Source organism: Antechinus flavipes, chromosome 2, assembly GCF_016432865.1.
Source record: "Antechinus flavipes isolate AdamAnt ecotype Samford, QLD, Australia chromosome 2, AdamAnt_v2, whole genome shotgun sequence".
In the NCBI taxonomy this organism is placed as follows: Eukaryota; Metazoa; Chordata; class Mammalia; order Dasyuromorphia; family Dasyuridae; genus Antechinus; species Antechinus flavipes.
In genome coordinates this window covers 142,133,068-142,159,905 of record NC_067399.1, presented here as the reverse complement: position 1 = coordinate 142,159,905, position 26,838 = coordinate 142,133,068, and the positions used below count along the sequence as shown (strand labels likewise).

General features: G+C 33.3%; 1 protein-coding gene across 2 annotated transcripts in view; it reads right to left on the bottom strand.

Moving 5' to 3' along the window:
• Positions 1-26,838, bottom strand: part of PPP3CC (protein phosphatase 3 catalytic subunit gamma) — a 123,101-nt gene that overhangs the window by 34,807 nt on the left and 61,456 nt on the right. For both annotated transcript variants that reach the window (XM_051975702.1, XM_051975703.1), the window contains exons 4-6: positions 16,317-16,428; positions 3,466-3,611; positions 908-1,047 (exon numbers count right to left, since the gene is read on the bottom strand). In XM_051975702.1, coding sequence (XP_051831662.1) covers positions 908-1,047; positions 3,466-3,611; positions 16,317-16,428 — 398 coding nt within the window. The remainder of the gene's footprint in view (positions 1-907; positions 1,048-3,465; positions 3,612-16,316; positions 16,429-26,838) is intronic.

Genomic DNA, 26,838 nt, shown 5'->3' with positions numbered 1-26,838 from the left:
AATAGTTGGGGCTTCTGAGATTACTTGGGGGTCTAAATATTCAGTGAGTAAACTTTTAAAAAATTTGTCTTCATGTTGCTCATCCTCTGGGCAATGTTAGCAGATTCTCACTAGATAAGAGCATGGGGCGGAGAAAGAAAGTGGAAAACATCCAGAGAAAACAGAAATAATTTCATTTTGTCACTTATAAACAACCAGTTAAAAAAAAGAGTTGGTGGGTAAATAAAGTTCAAAGTACTGCTTAAAATTAAGCTTCTGATTTATCTGCAGATTTTTATCAATGTTTCATTCATGTATACTGATAAGGGTATATATTACTGAATTGAATATAATTCTAGGTTATTTTTTATTTTTTTTAAGTTTTTTTGCTACCTTTCCTCTTATTTTTTCCAAGAAAACAATAGCAAATAATTATAATTAATTTAGGAATTTAGTAAAAACCACCAATAATAATAAGCAACTCCAGATGTGGGTTTAATAAATGTCTAACTAATCCCCCATCCCTTCATCTACAGTATCAAAAAATGAGCACAATTTGAATTATCTTGAGACACAAGGATCCTTAATTAGATTCACCCTACCATACTTAGACAAAAACATAATTAATCTATTTTAAAAATATTTCACTCTAAGAGCTGAAACATAAAAACAAACAAAAAACACTCCTGTATAATGCTCAGTTAACCAGAAAACTACATGAGAAGACTTTAGAAAAAGGGAAAAAGAGGAGGTGATTTATGGTTAAGTTTGACAACTTAAACTCTGAATAATGTAGCATATTAAAAGTAACATATCAAATATGAAAATGAATCTACTGGACTTAATTTACTTTTTTAAAAAATAAAATTTGAATACAAAAATCATTTAGGTTTACCAACCCTACTTTGTAACTTTAAAAAATGTTTACCTGTAAAAGTAGGAGCACCCTCGGACAGTGTTGTGGCTAAAGTGCTCCATGGTCTTCTCACTGCCATAGTCCTCCAAGGGATCAGACCAAAGCAGGTCACACATTGGTCCAAAAGCTGGAGGTTCCCTAAACCTGTCTAACTAGAAGGCACATAAAAGGCAAAAAAAACCATGAAAACAAAATGATTTTTGGTATTTTCTAAATCAAGTGATTACTCTACTTCCCTTTATTTAGTACAATAAAAGTTAATAGCAACTTCCAACAAGGGTCACATGTAAAAAAGCACAAAAAATAAAATCTAGCTTAATATTGTTTGATGAAATTGCAATTTTATAGGGGCATAAAATAACTCACACTTATTATTTTTCATAGTTATCCCTCCTGATCTTTCCTTTATTCCATTTGATAAATTTTGGGTGCATGGAGATTTTTCTTTACTTATTTTATTATTATTATTTTTTTTTCCTGAGGCAATTGGGATTAAGTGACTTGCCCAGGGTCACCCAGCTAGGAAAATGTTTAGTGTCTGTCTGAGACCACATTTGAATTCAGGTCCTCCTGACTTTAGGGCTGGTGCTCTATCTACTGTGCCACCTAGCTGCCCCATTTACTTAGATATTTTAATAAAAGTTGCAGCAACTTAGGGTTCTTTGGTGACTGTTGTTTTAGACATAACGGTTTAATCCCATCATTATACAGTTGAGAAAAATGAGACATAATAGGCCTTATTTTACTTTCCTCTACTATCCCAATCCCTTTTGGATCCCCTTTCATAGGGTCCTAAGCACTATTGGGGCTCAGCAGTCATTTGTGCTAAGTGCTAGGGATATAAAAAAAGGTAAAAGCCAATCCCTGCCCTGAAGAGTTCACATTCTAATGGGAGAGACAACATATAAACAAGCTATATACCAGATAAAACAGAAATAACCAATGGAAGGAAGACCCCAAAATTAAGGAGGTGGGAAAGACTTTCTGTGGAAAATGAAATTTTACCTAGGACTTGAAACTACTTGGAGGAAATGAAGAAGGAGAGAATCTCAGGTATGTAGTAGTGCCAATAAAAATACCCAGCGTCTGGTGATAGTATTTTTTTAAGAGCAAAGAGGCCAGAATTTTGAATCATAGAGTGTATATGGGGGATTATGAGGGAGAGAGTATAAGGTAGAAAAAGACAGGAAAGATGGATGTGTGGTACAGGTTATGAAGAGTTTTAAGCACTAAGCAAAAGATTTTATGTTTGATAGGGAGCCACTGGAATTTATTGAGTTGATAACATGGTCTGACTTATGCTTTAGGAAAACTACTTTGGCAGGTGAATGAAGGAGGGACTGGTGTAGACAGGGAGGGAGAAGCAGGGAGACTAATTAGCAGACTATTGCAATAGTCCTGGCATGAAGTGATGAGGGCCTTCCTTAGTGTGGGAATAGTGCCAAAGAAGACAAGGAACCATATTCTGAGATGTTAAAAAAAAGTAAAACTTATGGACTTTAGCAACAGATTGGATACAGAAATGGGTAGGTAAGAGTTAGTGAGTCATGGATGACATCTAAATTTTGAAGCTGTGTGACTGGGAGTCATGTACTCCTTGTGGTGATGCCTTAGAAGTATTAGGGAAATTAAGAAGGTGGGAAGACTGGGGAGGAAAGATAAGGAGTTCAATTTTGGACAGGCTTAGCTTAAGATGTATATTGGACATCCAGTTCAAGATATCTAATAGGTAATTGGTAATGCCTATTAGAGGAAATCAATAGAGAAATAAAGGCTAGATCTGAGAATCATTCGCACAGAAAATGATTAATCCATGAAATTAAAAAAAAAAAAAAACACACAGAAGAAAAGAAGAACGCTTAAGGCAGAACTCTATGGGATACTCATGGCTACCCTGGAGGAAGATGCAGCAAAGGAGATTAAGGAGAAGTCAGACAGGAAGGAGGAAAACTAAAAGAGATCTGTGTCACAACAACTTAGAGAGAAAAAAATGTTAAGGATACCAACCAACTACTACCTATCATCTGTGGCTCCAAAAAGGCAGTAACATATGCAGTGGCCACACCCTGGTAAAATCATTTTGGCAGAGGAGCTAAACTAGGTTGAAGGTAATCAATGGACATCAGACTCATTGGTGAGTTAAGAGAGATGTCTACTCCAAGCATGGGAAGACCTCCTCTGTGGAATAGACATAAGAACAATTTATTTTAATAGCTACGAAGACATATTATCGTTTCTTAGAGCCACAGATGAAAATCAGGTGGCAGGTAGATACCAAAGGTGAAAAGCAGCCCTGGAAAAAGACTTGGTAGAACTCATTCTAGAGGTACAGTCTGTGTACCCCACAGCATAAGTCATATAACAACAGTAAAATAGTAGCACTATAATGACAATAATCTTACTTATATTACAATGTTAGTGACCTGAGATATTTTTCAGTACTTAATACTCTCATCATGGATACTCCCTCCTTCAGCAAAAATTGAAACAATGGCCATTCATGCATGATTTAATAGATAAGAAGAGTAGATAATAATAGATAAAAGAGATATAGGGAAATGACTACTTACTCTCCTAATGTCATCTAAAGAATTGATTTCTGGAGACAGTCCTCCATGTACACACAAAAACTGCTGGTTTAAGAGAGCAGCAAGAGGAAGACAATCGAATGTATCCATGCACGCATCATATATCTGTTCTGAATATTTGATTCGACCTAATGGAAAAGGAAATAGTGTTACAAGAAAAGGGAATAAGAAAAGAGTAAAAAGTTTACCATATAGTTTAAACAGGCTAATTAGAATATGTAATACAGTTTCAAGCCTATTTATTTTCATTTAAAAAAAATATGCCAGGATTTTGGCAAAATTGTCTGAATAGACAAACCAGAATTAGAAGCAAGGGAAAGTAAAAAGATTAATTCTTGGTTAACTTAGTATTATTAACAACAATAAAAACAATCCCACTCTAATCATGGTCTGATGGATTTTTGTTGAAAGACATCTGTCACATCTTGAAAGGATAAATCTTAATTCATTTTCTGCAGCAAGCCTCTGAATATTGTCTCAAAACAGACCTGATGAGAATGGCTAATAAAATGACATTCAGCAACTCATATTTAAAAAAAAACAACACATTTTTTTCTTGGATTACATTTAAACTCTGAACTATCTCCCTCCCTCCTTCCCTTCTTCATAGATCTTTTGTAGTTAATTTGAATATCTATAATACTTAGAATAACTTAGCTATTCACAGTTATTCTCTGAATAGTATTACTATTACTATATATCATGTTCTCTTGGTTTTGCTCATTTTGCTCTTTAAATTTGGTAGAATTATAAATCCACTGAGTCCTGACGCTTTTTTCTTAGAAAATTCATTTATGGCCTATCCAATTTCTTTTTCTAAAACAGATTGATTTAGATAATTTATTTCCTTTTCTGTTAATTTAGGTACTTCGTATTTTGTAAATATTCTTCCATTTTATTTAAATTGTTAAATTTTGTGGCATATAACTGGGCAAAATGGCTCCTAATAATTGCTTTGCTTTTATTTCTTATCAGTGATATATTCATCTTTTTCATGTTTGATACTAGTGATCTGGTTTTCTTCTCTCTTTTTAAATCATCTTTAAACAATTATCTATTTTATTGTTTTTTTAATCCATAAAAGCAATTCCTACTTTTATTAACTCAATAGTTTTCCTACATTCAATTTTATTAATCTCACCTTTAAATTTTAGGATTTCCAATTTGAAGTTTAACTGGGGATTTTTAATTTCCTTTTTCAAGTTTTTTTTTTTTTTAAACTACATAACCAATTCACTGAGCTGCTTTTTCTTTACTTTACTAATGTAAGTATTTAGAAATAGAAATTTTCTTCTCATTATTCCTTTTTATGACATTCTATTGGTTCTGGTATATTGCCTTATTATTATCATTCTCTTTAATAAATTTATTTATTGTTTTTGTGATGTGTTCTTTAATTTATTCATTAAGATCTTATTTTCAAAATATACACAAAGATAGCTTTCAAAATTCACCCTTGCAAAACCTTGTGTCCAAATTTTTTCTCCCTCTTTTCCTCTCCACTCTTGCCCCCAGATAAGAAGTAATCCATATGTTAAACATGTGCAATTCCTTCTATATATATTTCCACAATTATCATGCAGCACAAAAAAAATCAGATCAAAAGGAGAAAAATGAGAAAGAAAACAAAATAAACATATGTAATATGTTTATTTAATACATATAATAAAAGAAAACAAAAAAGCAAATAACAAAAAGAGTAAAAATACTATGTTATAATACACATTCAGTCTCCACAGTCCTCCTCCTGGACACAGATGGCTCTCTTCATCACAAGTCTATTGGAACTGGCCTGAATCACCTTGCTTTTGAAGAGTCAAATTCATCACAGTTAATTGTCACATAAATTTGTTGTGGCCATGTATAATGATCTCCTGGTTCTATCCCCTTCACTTAGCATCAGTTCATGTAGGTCTCTCCAGGTCTCTCTGAAATAATCCTGCTGAACGTTTTATAGAATAATAATATTCTATAACATTTATATACTACAATTTATTCAGCCATTCCTCAACTGATTGATGGGCATCCACTCAGTTTCCAGTTTCTTGCTACTACAAAAAGGGCTGCCATAAACATTTTTGTGGGTCTCTTTCTCTCCTTTAAGATCTCTTTGGGATATAAGCCCAGTAGGACCACTGCTGGATCAAAAAGTATGCACAGTTTGATAACGTTTTGGGCATAGTTCCAAATTGCTTTCCAGAATGTCTGGATCTGTTCACAATTCTACCAGCAATGTATCAGTGTCCCAGTTTTCCTACATCCCCTCCAACATTCATCATTTTTTTCCGTCATCTTAGCCAATCTGATAGGTGTGTAGTGGCATCTCAGAGTTGTCTTAATTTACATTTCTCTAATAAATAGTGATTGAGAGCATTTTTACATATGACTAGAAATGGTTTCAATTTCTTCATTTGAAAACAGTCTATTCATATATTTTGACCATTTATCAATTAGAGAATGGCTTGCATTCTTATAAATTTAAGTCAATTCTCTCTATTTTAGAAATGAGGCCTTCATCATAACCGTTAGATATAAAAAAATTTCTCCTACTTTTCTGCTTCCCTTCTAATCTTGTCTGTATTTGGTTTATTTGTTCAAAACTTTTAAAGATAATATAATCAAAATTATCCATGTATACTAGTTTTTCTTTGGTTATAAATTCCTTCCTTCTCTACAGATGTAAAAAGTATACTATCCTTTATTCTTCTAATTTGCTTATGTCTAAATCAAGAAGCCATTTCAACTTTATCTTGGTATAGGGGTGTTGGGTGTAAGACAATGCCTAGTTTTAGACGTACCAGTTTCCAACTTTCCCAGCAATTTTTGTCAAATAGTGAGTTCTTTTCCCAGAAACTGGAGTCTCTGGATTTAGCAAACATTAGATTACTTTAGTCACTATTGCTTCTTGTGAACTTAATCTATTCCACTGATCAACTACTCTATTTCTTAGCTTGTACCAAATGGTTTTGATGACTGCAGCTTTATAATATAGTTTTAGGTTTAGTACAGCTAGGCCACCCTCATTTGCATTTTTTTCATTAATTCCCTTGAAATTCTTGACCTTTTGTTTTTACAAATGAATTTTGTTATTATTTTTTCTATTTCTGTAATTTCTTGGTAGTTTGATTGGATTAATTTCTGTAGGATCGTCATTTTTATTAATTGTAATGGGCTGAGGCTCAAATTGATGCACTTAGGTCCCAAGCACATGAGGCTAAATAGTAATTGGACCATATTCTATTAATATATAAGCTTGGAGAAAGAAAGGCCCCCGCCTACTCTTTGTGCAAGTCCTGATGTGTTGTATAGGAAATGATGATTTTGGTGGGTGGAGGCAGGGGAGTGGAAAAGGAAGGGGAAGGAGAGATTGCTCGCATTGCCATTGCGATGGCTTTTCAGCTCAGATCTCTCTTCTCTGCTAGCTGGCTTCCTGTCGCAGCTGCCCGTATTGCTATCGCAATCCTTCTTGCCTATATTGCTATCGCAATCTTTTTTCACCTCTTCACTTCAATAAAGATTGAAGATTTTTCCCTTAACCTGAATTCCTGACTCAGGCTGATTTTAAATATGCGGTCATTATAATTAATTAGCTCAGCTTACCCATGAGCATTTGATATTCTTCCAATTAGTTAGATCTGACTATTTATGTGGAAAGTATTTTGTAATTATGTTCAAATAGTTCTTGACTTTGCCTTGGCAGGTAAACTCCCAAATATTTTATATTATCGACAGTTAATTTTTTTTTTAAATTTAAATTTTATTTTATTTAATAATAACTTTGTATTGACAGAATCCATGCCAGGGTAATTTTTTACAACATTATCCCTTGCACTCACTTATGTTTCGTTTTTTCCCCTCCAGCCCTCCACTCCCCCCCCCCCCCCAAGATGGCAAGCAGTCCTATATATGTTAAATATGTTGCAGTATATCCTAGATACAATACATATTTGCAGAACCGAACAGTTCTCCTGTTGCACAGGGAGAATTGGATTCAGAAGGTAAAAATAACTCGGGAAGAAAATCAAAAATGCAAATAGTTCACATTCGTTTCCCAGTGTTCCTTCTTTGGGTGTAGCTGTTTCTGTCCATCATTTATCCATTGAAACTCAGTTAGGTCTCTTTGTCATAGAAATCCACTTCCATCAGAATACATCCTCATACAATATCGTTGTATCGACAGTTATTTTAACTGGAATTTCTCTTTGCCTCTCTTACTGCTGGATTTTGTTGGTAACATATAGATGTGATAATGATTTGTGTGAGTTTATTTTGTATCCTGCAACTTTGCTAAAGTTGTTAATTTGTTTCTAGTAATTTAATTGATTTTCTAGGATTCTCAAAGTATACTGTAATAAATCTGCAAAGGATAGTAATTTTGTTTCCTTATTACCTACTCTAAGTCCTTTAATTTGTTTCTTCTTATTGCTAAAGCTAAAATTTCATACAATATTAGATAGTAATAGTGATAGTGGCCAATCTTATTTCACCCCTGATCTTTACTGGGAATGTTTCCAGCTTATTCCCATTACATATGATGCTTGCTAAACTGGAAACTGAGTGGATGCCCATCAGTTGGAGAATGGCTGAGTAAGTTATGGTATGTGAATGTTATGGAATATCTTTGTTCTGTAAGAAATGATCAGGAGGATGATTTTAAAGAGGCCTAGAGAGACTTACATGAACTGATGCTGAACCAGGAGATCATTGTACATAATAACATCAGTATTACACGATGATCAATTCTGATAATCGTCATACTCCAACAATGAGATGACTGATGTTAGTTCCAAAGATCTTGTGATGAAGAAATCCATCTAAACCCAGAGAGAGGACTATGGGAAATTAATGTGGATCACAATATAACATTCTCACTCTTTTTGTTGTTGTTCACTTGTATTTTGTTTCATTTACTTTCTTTTTTTTGATCTATTTTCACTTGTGTAGCAAGAGAATTGTATAAATATGTTTATATATATTGGATTTAACATATTTAACATATGTTGAATTGCTTGCCATCTAGGGGCGGGAGTGGGGGGGGGGAAGGAGGAGAAAATCTGAAACACAAGGCTATGCAAGGGTTAATGTTATCAACTTATCTAATATTTGGTTACACATAGACATAGGATTGATAATACTTCATTATCAATGATACTTTTTTTCCCCTAATGTAGTTTCCTTGTAGATCTCTTCATTAAACTATTTTAGCTTTAATTTTATCTGAAATCATGATTGTTATTGCTAATTTTTTTTTACATCAGCTGAAGGATAATAAATTTTACTTCAGTCTTCCATTTATTTACTTGAAGCAAGTGGGATTAAGTGATTTGCCCAAGGTCACACATCTAGGAAGTGTTATGTATCTGAGGCCACATTCGAACTCAGCTCCTTCTAATTGCAGAAATGGTGCTCTATTTGCTATGCCATCTAGTTGCTCCATCAGCCTTTTATTTTAAATCAGTGGGTATCTTTTATTTAAATATGTTTCTCATAAACAACATAGTAAAAGTCTGGTTTTTTAGCCCATTCTGCTATCTCTTTCTCTTTTATGGCCAAGTTAATCCTGTTTACATTCAAAATTATAATTACTAGTTATATATTTCCCTCAATCCTATTCTTCTTTCTTTCTCTTTTTAACTTATCCTTCTTTAGTTGTATAACAAACTTCTGGTCATTCTCCTTAATCTGCCCCCCTTCTAAGTGTGTTTCTCTTATTCTGTCCCCTAACCCTATTTTTCTGTAAGTTAGGAAGATAATTAGTAGATAAATAGAATTATAGATAAGGCAAGTATCCAGAAAAAAACAATTCAAGAATAGTGGAGCCACAATCAGGATAACATAAGATTTAGCAACTTCTACATTAAAGGACCCTGCCTAGGAATATGATATTCTGGAGACCAAGGGGGCTAAGATTACAACCAAGAATCACCTACCTAACAAAACTGATTATAATCCTTCAGAGGAAAAGATGGTCATTCAGTGACATAGAGGATTTAAGAATTTGTGATGAAAAGATCACAGCTAAATGGAAATTTTGATTTTCTAATATAGGACTCCAGAGAAGCTTAAGGAGGCAATCAGGAAAGTGATGTCATAAGGGACTTAAAGTTTATCTGTTTATATTCCTACATGGAAGGACGATACTTGTAACTCATCACAACCTTTTTGTTATTATGGCAGTTTGAAGGAGTACTCTATTATAGACATAGGACACAGGTGTGGGTTGAATATGAATATGAAAAAAATGATGAAAGAGGAATGTACTGGAATAAAGGGAAAGGGAGAAGTGGAATGATGTAAATTATTTGACATTTAAAAAGAGGCAAGAAAAAGCTTTTACAGTGAAGGGGAAGAGAGGAGTGAATGAACCTTTCATCACAATTGGCTTAAAAGGAAAATAACATACACACTCAATATGAATATAAAAATCTATCTTACTCTACAGGAAAATAGGAAGGGGAATGTGATACGGAAGGAGGGAGGGTGATAGAAGAGAGGATATATTGGGGGAGGAAGCTGTCAGTAGCAAAACACTTTTCAGGAGGGACAAGATGAAAGGAGAGAGAATAAATGGGAGGAAATACAATTAGTAATAATAATTGTTAAAAATTTTGAAGCAAATTTCTCTGATAAGGTCTCATTTCTCAAACATACTTATATAAAAAATAAGAGCCATGCCCCAATTGATTAAATGATCAAAACATATGATCCATGCCCAAAGGGCTATACATTCATGCATATTCTTTGACTTAACACTATTACTAGACATGAATATCAAAAGATTGGGAAAAAAACAAAAAAAAAATTAAAAGAAAAATAATCTTTATGTACAAAAAATATTCATAACAGCTCTCTTCTCAGGGCAAAAACAACCCCTGGAAATTGAAGGGATGCCCATCAACTGAGAAATGGCTCAATAAACTATGGCATGTGTTTGTGATGGAATATTATCATTTTCTGGGAAATACTCTTGGGGGGGAAAAAAAACCTGGAAATTCTTCCATGAACAAAGTAATAGCAATGCTTAGGATGATCAGCTATAAATGACTTTGCTATTCTCACTAGTACAATCATCCCCGACTATTCTGAAGGGTTTATGATGAAAAATCCTTTTCATATCCAGAGAAGGAACTTGATTATGCTAAAGCACTTTCTCTCTCTCTTTCTTTTCAACCTAATTTTTCTTGAGGCTTTTTATTTTTCTTAAGTTAGGAGACCTATCTTTTCTTTCACAACTTGACTTTTATGGAAATGTTTTGCATAACTTTACATGTGATTTCTTAATTGTGGATGGAGAGAACCTAGAACTCAAAAATCTTCAAAACAGTGGCAGCTAGGTAGCACAGTGGACAGAGTGCAGCCCTGAAATCAGGAGGACCTGAGTTCAAATCTGACTTCAGACATTTAATACTTCCTAGCTGTGTGATCCTGGGCAAGTCACTTAAACCCAATTGCCTCAGCAAAAAAATAAAAATAAAAATAAGTTTTGAATGTAACTGGGGAAAAATATTAAATAAATAAAAAGAGAAAAAAAAAAGAATTACAGATAAGGTTTTCCTATATAAGAAGTAAACACTTTGACTTCATTAAATTCCTTATGATTGACTTGGTCTTTCATGTTTACTTTGTTTCTCCTGATTTTTGCAGGGCAGAATCTCTATTTAGTCCAAGTCTTTTCCTCACAAATATCTAAAAGTCCTTTAATTCATTAAATATCCTTTTTTTTTTTTTTTTAAATATAGGGTATAATACTCAGCTTTGCTGAGTTATTCTTAATTGCTCCTTTGTTTTTTGAAATATTATGCTCCATGCCCTTCTGTCTTTTAAAGTAGAAGCTGCTAAATTTTGTGTTATTTCACACTGTAGTTCTACATCATTTAAATTTTTTCTTTCTACTTCCTTGTAGAATTTTTTCCTTGATCTGGGATCTTTGAAACATAGCTAGAACATTCCTGTGAGTTTTTGTCTTGGAATCTCTTTCAGGTGATAATTTGGTGTGTGTTTTTTTTTTTTTTTAATCAATTCTTATTTTATTCCCTATTCCTAAAACTTCAGAGCAATTTTCCTTAAAAATTTCTTGAAGTATAATACCTAGACTCTATTGATTATGACTTTCAGATAGTCCAATAATTCTTATATTGTATTTTTTTATCTGTTTTTCAGGTAAGTTATTTCAATGAGATTCTTCTCATTCTCTTCTATTTTTTAAAAATTATTTTGATTTTGATTTATAATTTCTTGGTATCTTATGACATTATTAGACATTCCTTACCCAATTCTAATTTTTAAGAAGTTATTTCCTTCCTTAAATTTTTTTGATTTCTTTTTCCAGTTGGTTGACTTTCTTTTCAACATTTTCTTGGATTACTCTTATTTTCCCCCCACAATTTTTCCTCAACCTCTTTCATTTGATTTTTAAAGTCCTCATTAAGCTATTCCAAGAATTCCTTTTGGCCTTTTGATTATCTTACATTTCTTTTTTGAAGAAGTGGCCATTTGATTCCACTATCTTCTTCTGAATTTGAACCTAGAACTTCTCTAACATTTTAGTAGTTATCTACAATCATGTTCTTTCTCTTTTGCACACTTATTTTTTTTTAAAGCAGCTTCTTTCTTTCTTTCTTTCTTTCTTTTTTTTTAAAAGCTTTTTATTTTCAAAGCATATGCATGGACAATTTTCAACATAGACCCTTGCAAAACTTTTGTGTTCCAAATTTTTCCTTCCTTTTTCCCCATCCTCTCCCCTACATGGCAAGTAATCCAATATATGTTAAACATGTGTAATTCTTTTTTTTTTTTTTTTTGCTGAGGCAATTGAAGTTAAGTGACTTGCCCAGGGTCATAGAGCCAAGAAGTGTTAAGTGTCTGAGGTCACATTTGAACTCAGATCCTCCTGATCTCAGGGCTGGTGCTCTATCCACTGCGCCACTTAGCTGCCCCTGAAATTCTTCTATACATATTTCCATCATTATCATACTTAAGCAGCTTATTTCTTGGCTGGTAAGTTTGTTTAAAATTGGGCCCTAGTCTCAAAGTGTGAGGGCTAATGTCTCAAATTTCAGGTTTTTCATGTTATTGTTTTCTGAGTTCAATCTGTAGGCCTGACCTCAGGACCTTCTCTTCACTCATGAGCTTCAACTAGGACCCCTAGCAACACCATTATCTCAAATACTCTTAGTTCAAGCACTCCCCACTGTGGCTAAAAGCTTTAAGCCACTCCTGTATCCTGGAACCAAAACTACGGACTCTGCTTTCCTGCAAGTGGCCACAACCAGCAAGATCCCATTCCTTTTCAAATACACTATCAGTGTGTGCTCACTCCTTGCCTACAGCCTGGGACCTCATCCAGTGTATCTGAAACCCACATACAGCACCAGAAAAGGACCCTTCAATTTTCCCCGACCTGTGTGGTCAACACTATCCATAGACTTAATTTCCTGAAGTTGAGGCTACTATCAACATAGCTGCCCCCAGGATTTATAGTTTATCTGCCCTAAGTATTTGCACTTCAATCAGGTCAAAGTACCATCCTAGGAGGTCAGGACTTTTTTAATGTCCTTCCAAGCTGTGTTAGGCTAGACAACTGCTTTACTGCAATCTTTATTTCTGGCTCTCTAAAGTCACTTTGAGTCAATATTTTAAATTATCTGTGAAGAATCTGTGAGAAACAGGTAATTTCCAGCTTTATTCTGCCATCATCCTAGAATCCTCTCCAGCAAGTCACATTTCCAATTCCTAAATTATGGCATTCTTTGAAAGCCTCAGTGATAGGGACCAGATACAAAAGAAAAAAGCCATTATCCTATCCAAATTATTATTTCCCTCTTAATTCATTCCAAAAACAATGTTGATTTTTGTTAGCAAACCTAAAAACTAGCTTTTTCTTATCTATTAAGTTTTTGTTTAACTGTGTAATCAAAAATGATCAAATTTAGAGAAAAAGGGCCAGTTTGCATGAACTATTCTAAATTCTAAAACCTTTGGTTTGCATATATAAGATATCAGTGTGAAAACACTAGGTTTTCAATTACATAATGCAAAAAGATAATTTAATCTGAGGAGACTGAGTAAGCAAACTGAAATTTTACTTTCTGCTTTTTTCTAGAACAAAACAAATACTAAAATCTAGTATTTGAAAAACAAATAATGGGAAATGTTTTTTAACTAAAAAAAATCATTGAAATGTAAAGATTTTCCCCAGTTTGGATACTTTAAGGGGGGGAAGGACTAAAATCAATTATTTTCTTCAGCTGTAAAAAGATCCAGCTGCACAATCTGGAGCTAAATGTCACTTGGTAGTAATTACAGGGTGCTGATTCTAAAATTCAAAGTGGCCCTTTAAGAAAGATCAGCCTATCAGTAAAAAACAATTATGCAAGCATTTCCACTCTTTTTGTTATTGTGTGTTTACATTTTTGTTTTCCTTCTCAGGTTTTTTTTCCCCCTTTCTTTCTAGACCCGATTTTTCTTCTAGCAAGATAATTGTATAAATATGCATACATATATTGGATTTAACATATTTAACATGTATTGGACTATCTGCCATGTAAGGGAGAGGGTTGGGAGAAGGAAGGGAAAAGTTGGAAGAGAAAGTTTTGCAAGAGTCAATGTTGAAAAATTACCTATGCATATTTTGTAAATAAAAAGCTATTAAAAAAAAAAAAGTTATGTAGAACAGCATGCAGATATCCCTTATGCAGGAATGAAGCAAAAACAAAAAAATTTTAAAAACTCTTAACAACCCTGTAATTGCACTGAGGTGAATTATTTTTCATATTTCAAACTCAATGATATACAGGGACTAGAGGAAAACAATAGACATTTAAAGAAAAGCAAACCGGTGTGGAATTTTCTCCCAAAATAATTTTGCTTTGCACACACATTACAATAAAATCATTTTAAAAAGCAAATAAAACTCCAGAAATGAAAAATTTCATACAGAAGACACTATGTCTCTCTACCTTTCTCACCTCTTCCCAAAAAAGGTTCATTTTAATGGTCAGTTAATAATTTCGTAAGAACAAAGAGAATTAGGGTAAAATTTCATTGAAAATAGCAATATACACTTCAATTCTGACTAACACATGTAGCTTTCTTCACCACTAACCTACAGTCTAATAGGCTCAACGCCAGAAAAAAATACAAGCAACAATATGTTGAATGTTTAAACTAAGTAGATTGTTCAAAATTATTGTGAAATTTAATCTTATAGTTCCAAGAAAAAAATTTATTATCTTATATTAACAAACACCTTCATGGGGGCAGAGAAAGGGGTTTCTGAAATTTTTTTCAGTTTCTTTTTCACTTCTACCCATGGGTAAATGTAAAACTGGCTAAAGGTGCATGGCACTACCATCACCGGCACTACCAAAAAGAGGTCAAAGCTGGGGGAATTATTACTATAGTTACTAAAAGTCATCAAGACTTTTAATAACATGAACTGATTATGAAATTGATATTAAATTATGCAGCTAACCCCTCTCCCCAATCATAAGATCTTTTTGAATAGAAAAAAATGGAATACAGTGAAAAAGCATATAATATTACTGCATACAAAATATAATAAGAACCCTTGCCCTCCACAAGTAAGTAATTATAAAAGGTAGTATCAAAGCAAGTTAAAGAGAACTCAGGGAAATGAGGTGTTGAAGATGGCAAAGACATTAACCATTTTCTAAATCCTTTAAATCCTAACTAGATGGAACACTCTCACTTGCCTTCTCTCTTACCCCATGACCTCTCCTTCCCTTTTAAAACGTCACTCTGCTCATAGAATAATTCTTCACTAAATTATAAAGTTCAAAGACTTCACTATTTCTATGGGATCTATGAATCTATAACTCCTGACATTTTCCCCCTCTGATTCACAGATCCATGTCTTTTGCCAGAAGTTGCTTTATGGATCTCTACTTACAAGAAGGAAGTATCACCAGAGGCATAGGATAAGATGCCAACTCTTTAGGAAGGAGGAACTTATTCCTCTCATAGTTTATTCCTAAAAGTTCTTCTATTCAATCAGAAAAGGAGGGGCAAATTGACAGGGATAAAAGAGAAGGGGAAGAAATAGACATAGGTTTTGCAATGCACGTGTGTGGGCCTGTGAGAATGTCAGTGATACTGCTTCTGCTATTGAGGAAACCACTCAGGCTTAAGCAACCTACAGTATTAAGAGCAAAACTATGGCTGCACTAGTGCTGCACAATGTGTGTGATGGAAAACAAACTTGAAATCCTAGATTTGAGTCTTGAATCATAAGTGACCATGGGCAAGTTTCTTAATTTCTATGGGCTTAATTTTCTTTATATGCAAATAGGAGGAGAAATGTTTTCACTTTTTACCTCATAAGGCTATTGTAAGGAAATGGCTTTGTAAACCTTAAAATGCAAGAGAAATATAAATTATATAAACTGAATTATGCTGAAGAGAGGAAAAATGGTGGCTTATGTTCAGAATAATATAAAATATATTTTTTTTCCTTTTGGACAGTCTTGACCATATTTCAGCCTTTTTTTTCCCAAACAAGGAATTTTAAAAAGTTAACTAATTGCAGGATGTGAATATAGTTTTTAAAAGTCCTTTAGATAACTCCTTTTATGCAAATAGGGCAAATCTAAGGTATCATAATCAGAGGTAAAGATAATATAAGAAAAACTTCTGAGATACTGCATACTGAGATACAGTCTGTTTGCTGCTTTCTCATATTTTAACCTTAAATTTAAAGCACATACACATTCTCTATAAATTAATAACATTACAAACATTCTATTTTTATATATACTTTTAATTTGGGGTCCAATTTTACAAAAGTTCTTCTAAAGAGAACAAATTATACTTACATTCCTGTCTGAATGTGAAGTATTCTGTGAGATGCCTGCATTCATGGTTGCCGCGAAGCAGGAAAAATGTTCTCGGATGATGAATCTTTAAACTCCATAAGTACAGCACACACTGCAAGATGAATTCAAGAATAGATTATATTCAATAAGTTATTTACAAGGTAGAAAAGTTCATACAATATAATGTTGAATTAAGTACCAAAAATTCCTATTAATATATTTCACAATATCCTAAGGAAATGGGCATTTTATACTGTCTAATTTACAAACTGGACAACTATAAAATGTTAAAGAGCTAAATAAATAGTTCAAAATCTAATAGTTAAGTTTAAAGTCTAAGGTAGAATGAAATCCTAGATTTCTTAATTCCTAGTTCCAGAATTCATAGCATTACAACTTATATTTTTTGAGTTCTGAAACAAAAGAAATAGATCAAAAATCTATATTTAGCAGGCACTTCAAATAACTGGTAGATAGCATCACCTGCAGATGAAATTAGTCTCATGGCACACAACAGAATAAGTATCTTTCTTCCTTCAATAGCAGAAGCAGCAAAATAATTTTATTTTCAAGGCAGCTTCCTAATTTCACATAAGTTTAAGGGATGAAAGCAAATAAAATCAGAAAGTAGGTTTCAATTCTAAAAGTTTTATTTGGTATTTTCAAAAGTGTAACCTACTAATCAGATATATGACAAAGCTAATGTTAAGTACAAACACATACATGTTCCTTTGTTTTTAATGTTAAATACAAGCACATGTTCCTTTGTTTTTAATATAATAATTATACCTCAAATACTGTGGTATGTGGTATACCTCCTGTCAGCAAATACCAGGCTACCTTTAATTCTCATCTTTTCACACATCAATGATCAACTTTCTTATCACCCAATAATAGGTTTTTAAATTTTTTTATTTATTATTTTATTATACTTATTTATTTATTTATTATACCTATAGATCTCTCAAATTTCTGCATCAAATAAATGTCTAACCTGAATAAAATAGTGCATCTTAACTTCATGAAAAAAAGAACTTTTGCTGTTAGTTTCAACATATCTAATTTAAATAGCACATATAATTTTAAATGGGATTAATTTTTTTTGCTGTTGTTGTGCTGAAGCAATTGGGGTTAAATGACTTGCCCAGGACCACACAGCTAGGAAGTGCTAAGTATCTGAGATCACATTTGAACTCAAGATCTTCCTGACTTCAGGGCTGGTGCTTTGTCCACTACGTCATCTACTTGGCCTGGGATTAATTTTTTAAAGGCCACAGAAACCACAATTAAAATAAAAAGAAACAACAAAAAGTCTATATGCTTTTAATTTTCAAAAAAAATTCTCAGCTTTATATCACAGAAACCGAGATTATCAAGAGCTTCTAGATGTATTAAAAGCTATTCCCAGATTTATCAATCTTGTGAAAGAAAAACCTGAATAATCTAATGTTTAATAATAAATAGTATGTTTAAGATTAAGTAACTTAATCTTTTTTTTGAAAAGGGATGTTTTTTCTTTTAAGGAAAAAAAAAAACATTTAAAAATAGCACTACATAAAACATTCCTCTCTGGCCTATTATCTCATCTGATCGACCATCCTAACAAGCTCAAGATGTAGGTATGATAGGCATCTCTTTTCCTCAACTAGAGCAGCAAACTCCAAATTTTCTGACTGTACAACTCATCTATAAAAAGATTTGGGAGCATGCCTATAAGTGATATAATCTACTATTGTAATTCAGATACATAATATACATTCTAAGTATGCAAAAGAGAAACCAAAGATGGCATAAAGAAAAAAAATAAATAGAACTCTAAAATAATACTTATTAGTACTATTTTTAATGAAGGCAATATGATTGAATATATTTTATTATTCTGGAAAACTTGGAATAATATTTTATGATAAAGCAGTTCAAAGGCTTGATTCTAAGTTCAGTGTATGCTGAAATTTGGATTTAATGCCTATCACAGTTTTCAAAGATGAGATCCAAATGGGAGATTGCATCATTAGTTGTGTTTAGAAATCATTATTTTTCAATCTCATCCAGTTATGCAGAGGTTTTTGGTGAAATGTCTAGTGAATTTCTATCTTTCCATTCTTTTTAGAACTAATCAAAAAATTACACTTTAATGTTTAAATGAGTAAATAGGTTAAAACTCAAGTTTTGGGGCAGCTAGTGGCTCAGTTAATAGAGCACCAGCCCTGAAGTCAGGAGGATCTGAGCTCAAATTTAACCTCAACCACTTAACACTTCCTAACTAGGAGACACTGGGCAAGTCACTTGAACCCAGTTGCCTCAGCAAAACAAACAAAAAACCTCTTAAGTCTTTATTAGGAATATTATGAAATACAGTGTTATTTTGGCACTTATCTACTGTTGAACTTGGTGTTTAACATATTTCAAAGAGAAAAAATGCTTCAGTACTTGAGGCTTGCTCAGCACTCATTGCGCTTGGTTGTATATCTTGGGGATGTGAGATTGGCCAGGCATGCAAGGTTACTCTTACTACTGCTGCTATTGCCATCAACAGTGAGTAGCTCTTGCTTAGAGAAGGTGGCAGTATGCAGGATTGTCAAGTTGGAGCCCACATTGCTGAGATTGTGCATGTCAGTGAGCAGATCATGGAGCTGTTCCTGCAGGAGAATATGGTTGCAGCATGCTTTCTGGCACCCCAAACAGCAGTACTAGAAAGGGCCCTGAGGGATAGAGATGCTCAGCAAGAGAAGAAGAGACAGAAGCAGAAGAAATGGTGGTGCTGTGAGCAGCAGAGAACACACCACCTTCTGCCAATCCCAACCCCCAGGAGAGCGGCCACAGCCCTAGGCTGTCTCTACTTCTCACCTCCCTTCTCCCTCTAAGCAAACTTTGGAGGCATGGAATGGGGAAAAAGTATAAAGGTTGTGGTTCCTCCCAGAAAGAGTTGGGTCAAGAAGGGAGGAGCCCAGCTGTACTGGCTTGTTTCTCCACTTGTCCCTTTGGAGAATTGGGAGGTTGGGAGGGATGATTAGGCTGCAGATTGGAGCTATACTCCTTATGGGAAAAATTTATTTAGTACACATTGTTTTTACTACTTGTGTCTTCTGGAACCCTTTAACAATGAGTACTAAGATACCACTATATGTTAGAAAATTTTGATTCCAAGTTTAAATATACAGATAGGAAAATTTTCATAGACAACATACATTATTTTAGCCATCACAAAATGGAAATATTTCTAAACACTCATTTTCAAAATACTCATTTCACAGAATGTATTTTTAAGTAGGGACTTTCCCATTTGTTAAAAAAAATCAACTTTTCTTCTTTAAGGGACAGCTAAATTTTATGGGAGTGGGTTAATTTTGAATCAGATCATATTAAGTCATCATTCTTACCTTGAAACATGATTGAAGAATTCATATAGTAGAAATATCAGCTCTGCCATTTGTTTGTCCACTTCTGCTTGAAACAGTATTCTTTTCACAATTTGGAACTAAGCCCAAAAAGCTATCCAACTGTGCATACCCTTTGATCCAGCAGTGTCTCTACTGGGTATGTATCCCTTTGATCATAAAAAAGGGGAAAAGATCCATGTGTGCAAAAATGTTTGTAGCAGTTCTTTTTATAATGGCAAGAAACTGGAAACTGAGTGGATGCCCATCAGCTGGAGAATGACTGATTAAGCTATGGTATATGAATGTTATGGAATATTACTGTTCTGTAAGAAATGACCAGTAGGATGATTTCAGAGATGCTTGGAGACACTTACATGAATTAATGCTAAATGAAGTGAGCAAAACCAAGAGAACATTGCACACAGCAACAAGATTATGTGATGATCAACTGTGATGAACCTGGCTCTTTTCAACAGCAAAGTGATTCAGGCCAATTCTAATAGACTGTGATGGAGAGAGACATCTCTACCCAAAGAGAGGACAATAAAGGGGCTGAGTGTAGACCACAATGTAGTATTTTCACTTTTTGTTGTTGCAGTTTGCTTATGTTTTTCTTATTTTTTTTCCCTTTTGATTTGATTCTTCTTAAGCAGCATGATAAATGTGGAAATATGTTTACAAGAATTGCATATGTTTAATTTATACTGGATTATTAATTTATACTGGATTATCTGATAGTTGAAGGGGTTGGGAAGAGAGGGAGAAAAATTTAGAACACAAGGTTTTGCAAGGGTGAATTTTGAAAACTATCCTTGCATGTATTTTGAAAAATAAAAAGCTGTTATTACATTAAAAAATTAGTATTTTCTTCAATCTGCAGGTTGTCTTGCAGAAATCTTTTCAAGCCATCTGTCCACTTTGTGAAGGTTAATTTAATTAGGTCAAGACCTGTCAATTTCATCTTTACAAAAATCTCTCCTATGTGCTCCCTTCTTTCTTTTGACATGGCCACCATTCTAGTACAGGCCCTAATTAGCTCATGTCTGGATTATTGCAATAACTTGCTGATGGGTCTACCTTCCCTCATTTCAATTGGTCCCATCATTCAATGGTTTTCCTAAATGGCAGGTCTGACCACCCTCTCAACTCAAGAAATTCTACTGGCTCCCTATTACCTTCAGTATTAAATGCTGTTTAGCATTTAGAGACTTTAGTAGCCTACAGATGGGCATTTAAATGACTTCTGTCCCTAATCCTGGAGAAACAAAGACAAAAATAAAAGAATTCTTGCCCTTATAAGATACTTAAATTCCACTTGGAATTGAGTTTTGAAGAAAGCCAGGGATCCCAAGAGACAGAAGTGAGAGAAGAGACTATATTAGGAATTAGGGTCAGTCAGTGAAAAGACACAAAGGAAGGACTACAAAGTGATGTGTTTAAAGAACAGGAATAAGATTGATTTACACGTATCATACAATGTGTGAAGGGAAGGTAAAGTTTAACATGTCTACAAAAGTAGACTGAAACCAAATATGATAGGAGTTTCAAGTGCCAGAGTTTATATTTGCTCCCAGAGGCGACAGGGAACTTTTGGAGTTTCTTAAACAAGGGAGTGGCATGATGAGGCCTGTTACACACATATATTATCTGAGTAGATAACTATCGCTCCTGTTTAGAAAAAAAATTTCTCTAACCTTTTTCAACAAGATTAATATTGAAGCCCTCTTTTAAAAAACCATTGTTCCTTTCCACCCTCTTAATAAAGCTCTTCCATATTAAAAAAAAAAAAAAAAAGTCAAGCAAAACCTTTGTCTCATTCTGCACCTCTAATCCATTACCTCCTTGTTGAAAGACAGGACAAATACTTTATAATTTGGCTTTTGAAGTTATGATTAGTCACTGCATTGATCAGAGATCTGAAGTCTTTCAAGGTTCTTTCCCTTCACATTACTGTACTGACAGTGTAAACTATGCTCCTGGTTTTGCTTATATCACTCTGTGTCAATTCATATAAAATTTCCCAAGTTTCTCTGAATTATTGCTACAAATACAAATACAAAGTCCTCTGATCCCTTCCTACCCTTGCAATCTTAAAACTACTTCTCTCTCCTTACTCTGCTATTCAGCTACATGGGTCTTCTTGCTCTTCTTGCTGCTCCTCACATAAGACACCAGCTATTTGGACTTGAGGCGTTTATGCTAATTCTCACATGCCTGGAATGCACTCCCTCATCACCCCTTACTTCTTAGCTTCCCTAACTTTCTTCAAAACTCACATAAAATTCCATCTACTACAAAAAGTCTTACTTTCCATTTTCCTCTACCCTGATAATGCCTTTCCTTCTGAAATTACTTTCTATCCACTCTATATATTGTATGTATTCAGTATTTACGTAGATTATGAGATCCTTGAAAACAAAATCAGTTTTTTTCCTTTTCTTTATCTCTACTTCTTAGTATAACTGACCCATACAGTAAATCCACACATAGGCTTTTGATGGTGTTTATGCAGGATCTTTCCTTCTGTTTTTGATTATCTTGGAATCTTTACCTAATTATAATATTGGTGGATCAAAGGGCACACAAGTTGGTAACTTAAAAAAATCCAATTTGTCTTCAGAACAAATGGAATAATTCACAGGTTTTATTTATTTTTATATTTTACTCAGTATCTTCCATACCATGTGATACATAATAGATGCTTAATGACATGTTTCTTGAATAAATGAAGATGATGACTAAAGGTTACAGAAACCTACTTACCCAAAAACATGCCTACAAGACAGAATGGGTTATATAAAAAACTAATTTTTTTTGGCCAGTATCAGTGGATGTCAATTTTGCTACTTAAATGAATAGGATAAAATAACAGCATGTTATGATCGTATGGTATTACCATACATTCCATAATTAACATCAATTAGCAAATCCAGATTTAAAAAAATACATGAAATTATTTAAAATACTCTATCGAAAAATGTTTCGACATATTTGATCCATTTTTGCCTACTGTGGCTATTATTAAGAGTATGAAAGGAGAAAGAGTAAGACACAAGTTTCTTGGTTTAAGTAGGTCTTTCCTTTCAATGTGGAAGACTTTTTATTAAAATTGCATGAGAGAGACTGGGAGAACTTTGGGATAAAAGAGACCTGGCCCTTATATCACATCTCAAATAGAGCTGGGAGGTCTGGATAACCACAGATTTAGAAATATGAGAAATGGCTGGAGTAGTATGGGGAACCAATAGACAGAAGATTTTTCTTTTGTGATGGTAGTAGCAATTTTTTAATGGCAGAAAAGACAGGAAGTCCTAGAGCAAGGTAGTATGTAAAGGATGAAATATGCTTGGGACTTTGTGGGGAAAATAATAAAAAATATTTTAAGTGTATGTTTTTCTTCCCCCTCCCCCCTCCACGGTTGCTGCCATTTTGTCCTCTGATAAAAGGTATCCACTTTTCACTATTATGTTTATATTCTCTATGAATATTATACTAAATTTTTGCATTTCATCATATTGTCCTGAGATTCCTTGATTATACTCTTAGCTCTCCATCTTCCCCCCTCTCCCCCTGTAGAATTTATCAAGTAAATTATAAATAGACAAATAAATAAATCAGAAATTCTGCAAATCATTCATGCTTAGGACTAATAATTTCCTTTGGAGACAAAGGTAACAAGTCTGAGAAGAATAAGATATAGTAGATATAGATTGGTGGTTTCACACTAGTCAATAATAGGAAGAGAAAACCAAGGCACATAGCTCCATCTAGAGCCACAGACTTATAGACACTTCCTTTCTCCTCTCGGAGAAGGCGATCAATAGGACACCCTGAATATTCAATAAAAATCCTAATTATTTCACATTTAAAGAATATTTTATTTAATATGCATGAGCACTCTTCCTACTGATATGGATTATAAATGCTAAATTATTTTTGTAAATAGTTTAATGGGGTCCAAAAAAATTGCTAACTAGTGGTTAATTGGTTATGAAAATCTCCCAAAACAAATATCAACTAGTCAAGAACTAAAGCCACAGAGTCCATAACTTGATCTGTACTAAGAAAGGTATGGGACCTCTGAGAATTTTCAATTTGTTGGCAGAGTTTAAAACAAAATATCAGGGTTACACTTCAATACTCAACAATGAGGAATAATAATACTTTAGTGAAAGATAATTTTAGTGAATGTTTCAAAATTATTATTATCTATTTTAACTTGTCAAAAAGATGCCAACATTGAAGATGTCCATTAAATAAATTTAAATATTAATTAATATAATTAAATGAAATAATACATTTCAGTGTATATTCCTTTTTTATTACTCTTGAAATTTTTATTTATTTTGCCATGTAGAAGGAGAGCAAAACTGCAACCCATATTTTCTGACTCAAGTATTTGATTTGGTGACTTATTATAAAAACCCTGAAGACCCATGTACTCCAATGCTTAAATAATGAGGTTTCTCAATACATATTTTTCTTTATTTCCTGTTTCTTTCAATGTCCCTGATTTTTAAAAAATGCATTCTGACGATTTAAATTTTTTTTTACAAAACCACTTTAAAATTCTAAATGATTATTTACCCAGTAAGATAATATCAAAAAAACCAAAACAAACAAAAAGATAATATCAAAATGCACTAATAAAATTCAATCCTATCCAAAAAACATTTATTAAACACTTATTATGAACAAAGCCCTATGATAGGCTCTGGGATTAAACCAAAAACAAAACTAAAAACTGTCATTGAGCTTATATTCATCAGAAAAGATACAAGAAGACACACAATAATTTGAGGAGGAGAAAGAGAGCAAAAGAGAATGAAAGCGACAGAAAGCATGAGCAAAAGAAAGAGTAAGAAAAAGAGAGAATGAGTGAAAGTGCACAAATAACTTTGGGAATCAGAAAAATGTTCCAAGTGGAGATAGCTCATAGTCTAAAGAGAAAAATTAGGGATTCACCCTGCCCCCTTCCCCCTTAAATAGTACTTTGAAAAAAAATTTTAGTTCCAAATTTTCTTTTTCTTTTTTTTTTTTAGTTCCAAATTTTCTATTTCCCCCCCCCCCCCAACATAATAACCAATAGGTACCATGTATAAATCCCATCATGTATAAAATAATGTAAAACATATTTCCATACTGGTCACATTTTGAAAGAAGAAATAGAATATAAGGGGAAAAAATAAAGTAAAAAAGGAAACTAGGGATTCTAAGAGGACTGAAGGCTTTCCAGGCTTGCAGGTACAACTTGTATAAAGCCATGAAGGTGAGAGGCACTTTGAGAGGTATAGATTTAAAATTGTAAGGAACAGAAGACAGGAAAACAGGAACATTAATGCATTATTGGTGAAGTGGTTTAATGAACTGGTCCAAATAATCTGAAAATCAATTTGAAACAATGCTTTAAATTCTACATTTCCTTTGATACAACAAAACTAGGCCTATATTCCCAAGAGTTTGAAGAAGAAAAGGATCCATATGTAAATTAAAAATATTTAAAGCATCTCTTTTTTGAAATATAATTTTAATGTATTTTATTTAAATTAAATTAAATGCAAGAGCAAAAAATAAAAAAGACAAATTCATTCAGCATTTCACAGTTGTTATAAGTATTGGTTGTTTCTACATTTTTAAATATTATGAACAAAGTGGCTGTGAATATTTTTGTAAGATAGGTTCTTTTTCTGATTTGGGTAGGAATTATGGTATATGAATGTCATGGAACACCACTGCTCTATAAGAAATGATTAGCAGAATGACCCAAGAAAGGCCTGGAGAGATCCACACAAACCAATGCCAAGTGAAGTGAGCAAAACCAAGAGAACATTGTACATAGCAACAAGATTATGTGATGATTAACTATAATGGACTTGGCTCCTTTCAAGAATGACGTGAATCAGGCCAATTCCAATAGACTTTTTTCCCCCCCAAAATTATTTTATTTAAAGAAATAGAATAAGAAAAACAGAAAAGAAATACAAAAGAAAATGAAACAAAACAAAAGAGAAGATTGTCATGTGCCTAAGAGGCACATCCTCAAGGAGGATTCAAAAAATATAACAACAAATACCATTTCAAGAAATTGTGTGTGTGTGTGTGTATTAACAGAAGAAATTATATTCATGAGTGTCCATCTTTTCTTTACTTCCTTGTAAATTGTTCTTTTGTTCTCTGCTGCATACCTTTTTTACTTTATTCTTTTTTCCCCACTTTTATCCTCCCCTCACCATCCTCATATGTAGATATACACATACACATAACCTCCACACATCTTTCCTGCCCCTGCTTACCTTTTATAAAACATCTCTTTTTATAGAGACAAAGAAATTAAATCTAAGGAGATGCCTATCAATTGGGAATGGCTGATTATAGTTTATGAGTATGATGTAGTATCAATGAATCTTAAGAAATGATAAAGGATGGTGTTCCAGAAAAACCTGGGAAGACTTATCTGATACAATATAGAAACTGACAGAACAACTTTAATATGTGTAAGAACTCTAATCAATGCAATGGCCAATCATAATTCTAGAGATGAAACATGCTACTGACTTGTTGACAAAGAAATGATGGACTCAAGATGCCAACATGCAGAATGGAGCAATCCATTCTGCACTACAATGCATATTTGTTTCAAGTTTTCTTTTTTCTGCCTCCCATTTTTTTTCAGGGGGTGATGGAAGATCAAGAAAAAAAATACTTGTTAATTAAAAGGAAGTAAATTAAATATGTGTGTGTGTATTTTTTAAATTTCAGGGCTTTAGCCAGTGCAGGCAAGGGCTCTGGGCACAGTGCAGAACATATTCAATTCCTTTCTTTTTTGTTTATCTTTCTGTTAGATTTATCTAGACCATCTTCCTATTATGTCCCATAGTCAAGGTATGCTGCAGATTTTTAGAAGCTCTCCAATAAAATATCAACTCCTTCTGTCATTGTCTTCATATGATTTAGTTGCGTGGGTGAGAGATCCAACAACTTTCTAGTCATCTTTTATGTTTGATGAGAAAAATATTAATTTAAATTTTTATATTTAATTGGCTGATCTGTTTAAAAATCCTAAGATTTCATTTTTACATTTACTACCATTTTAAAGCAGTATTTCAAATCAAAGGACAATTTATGTGTATATGTCACTATGT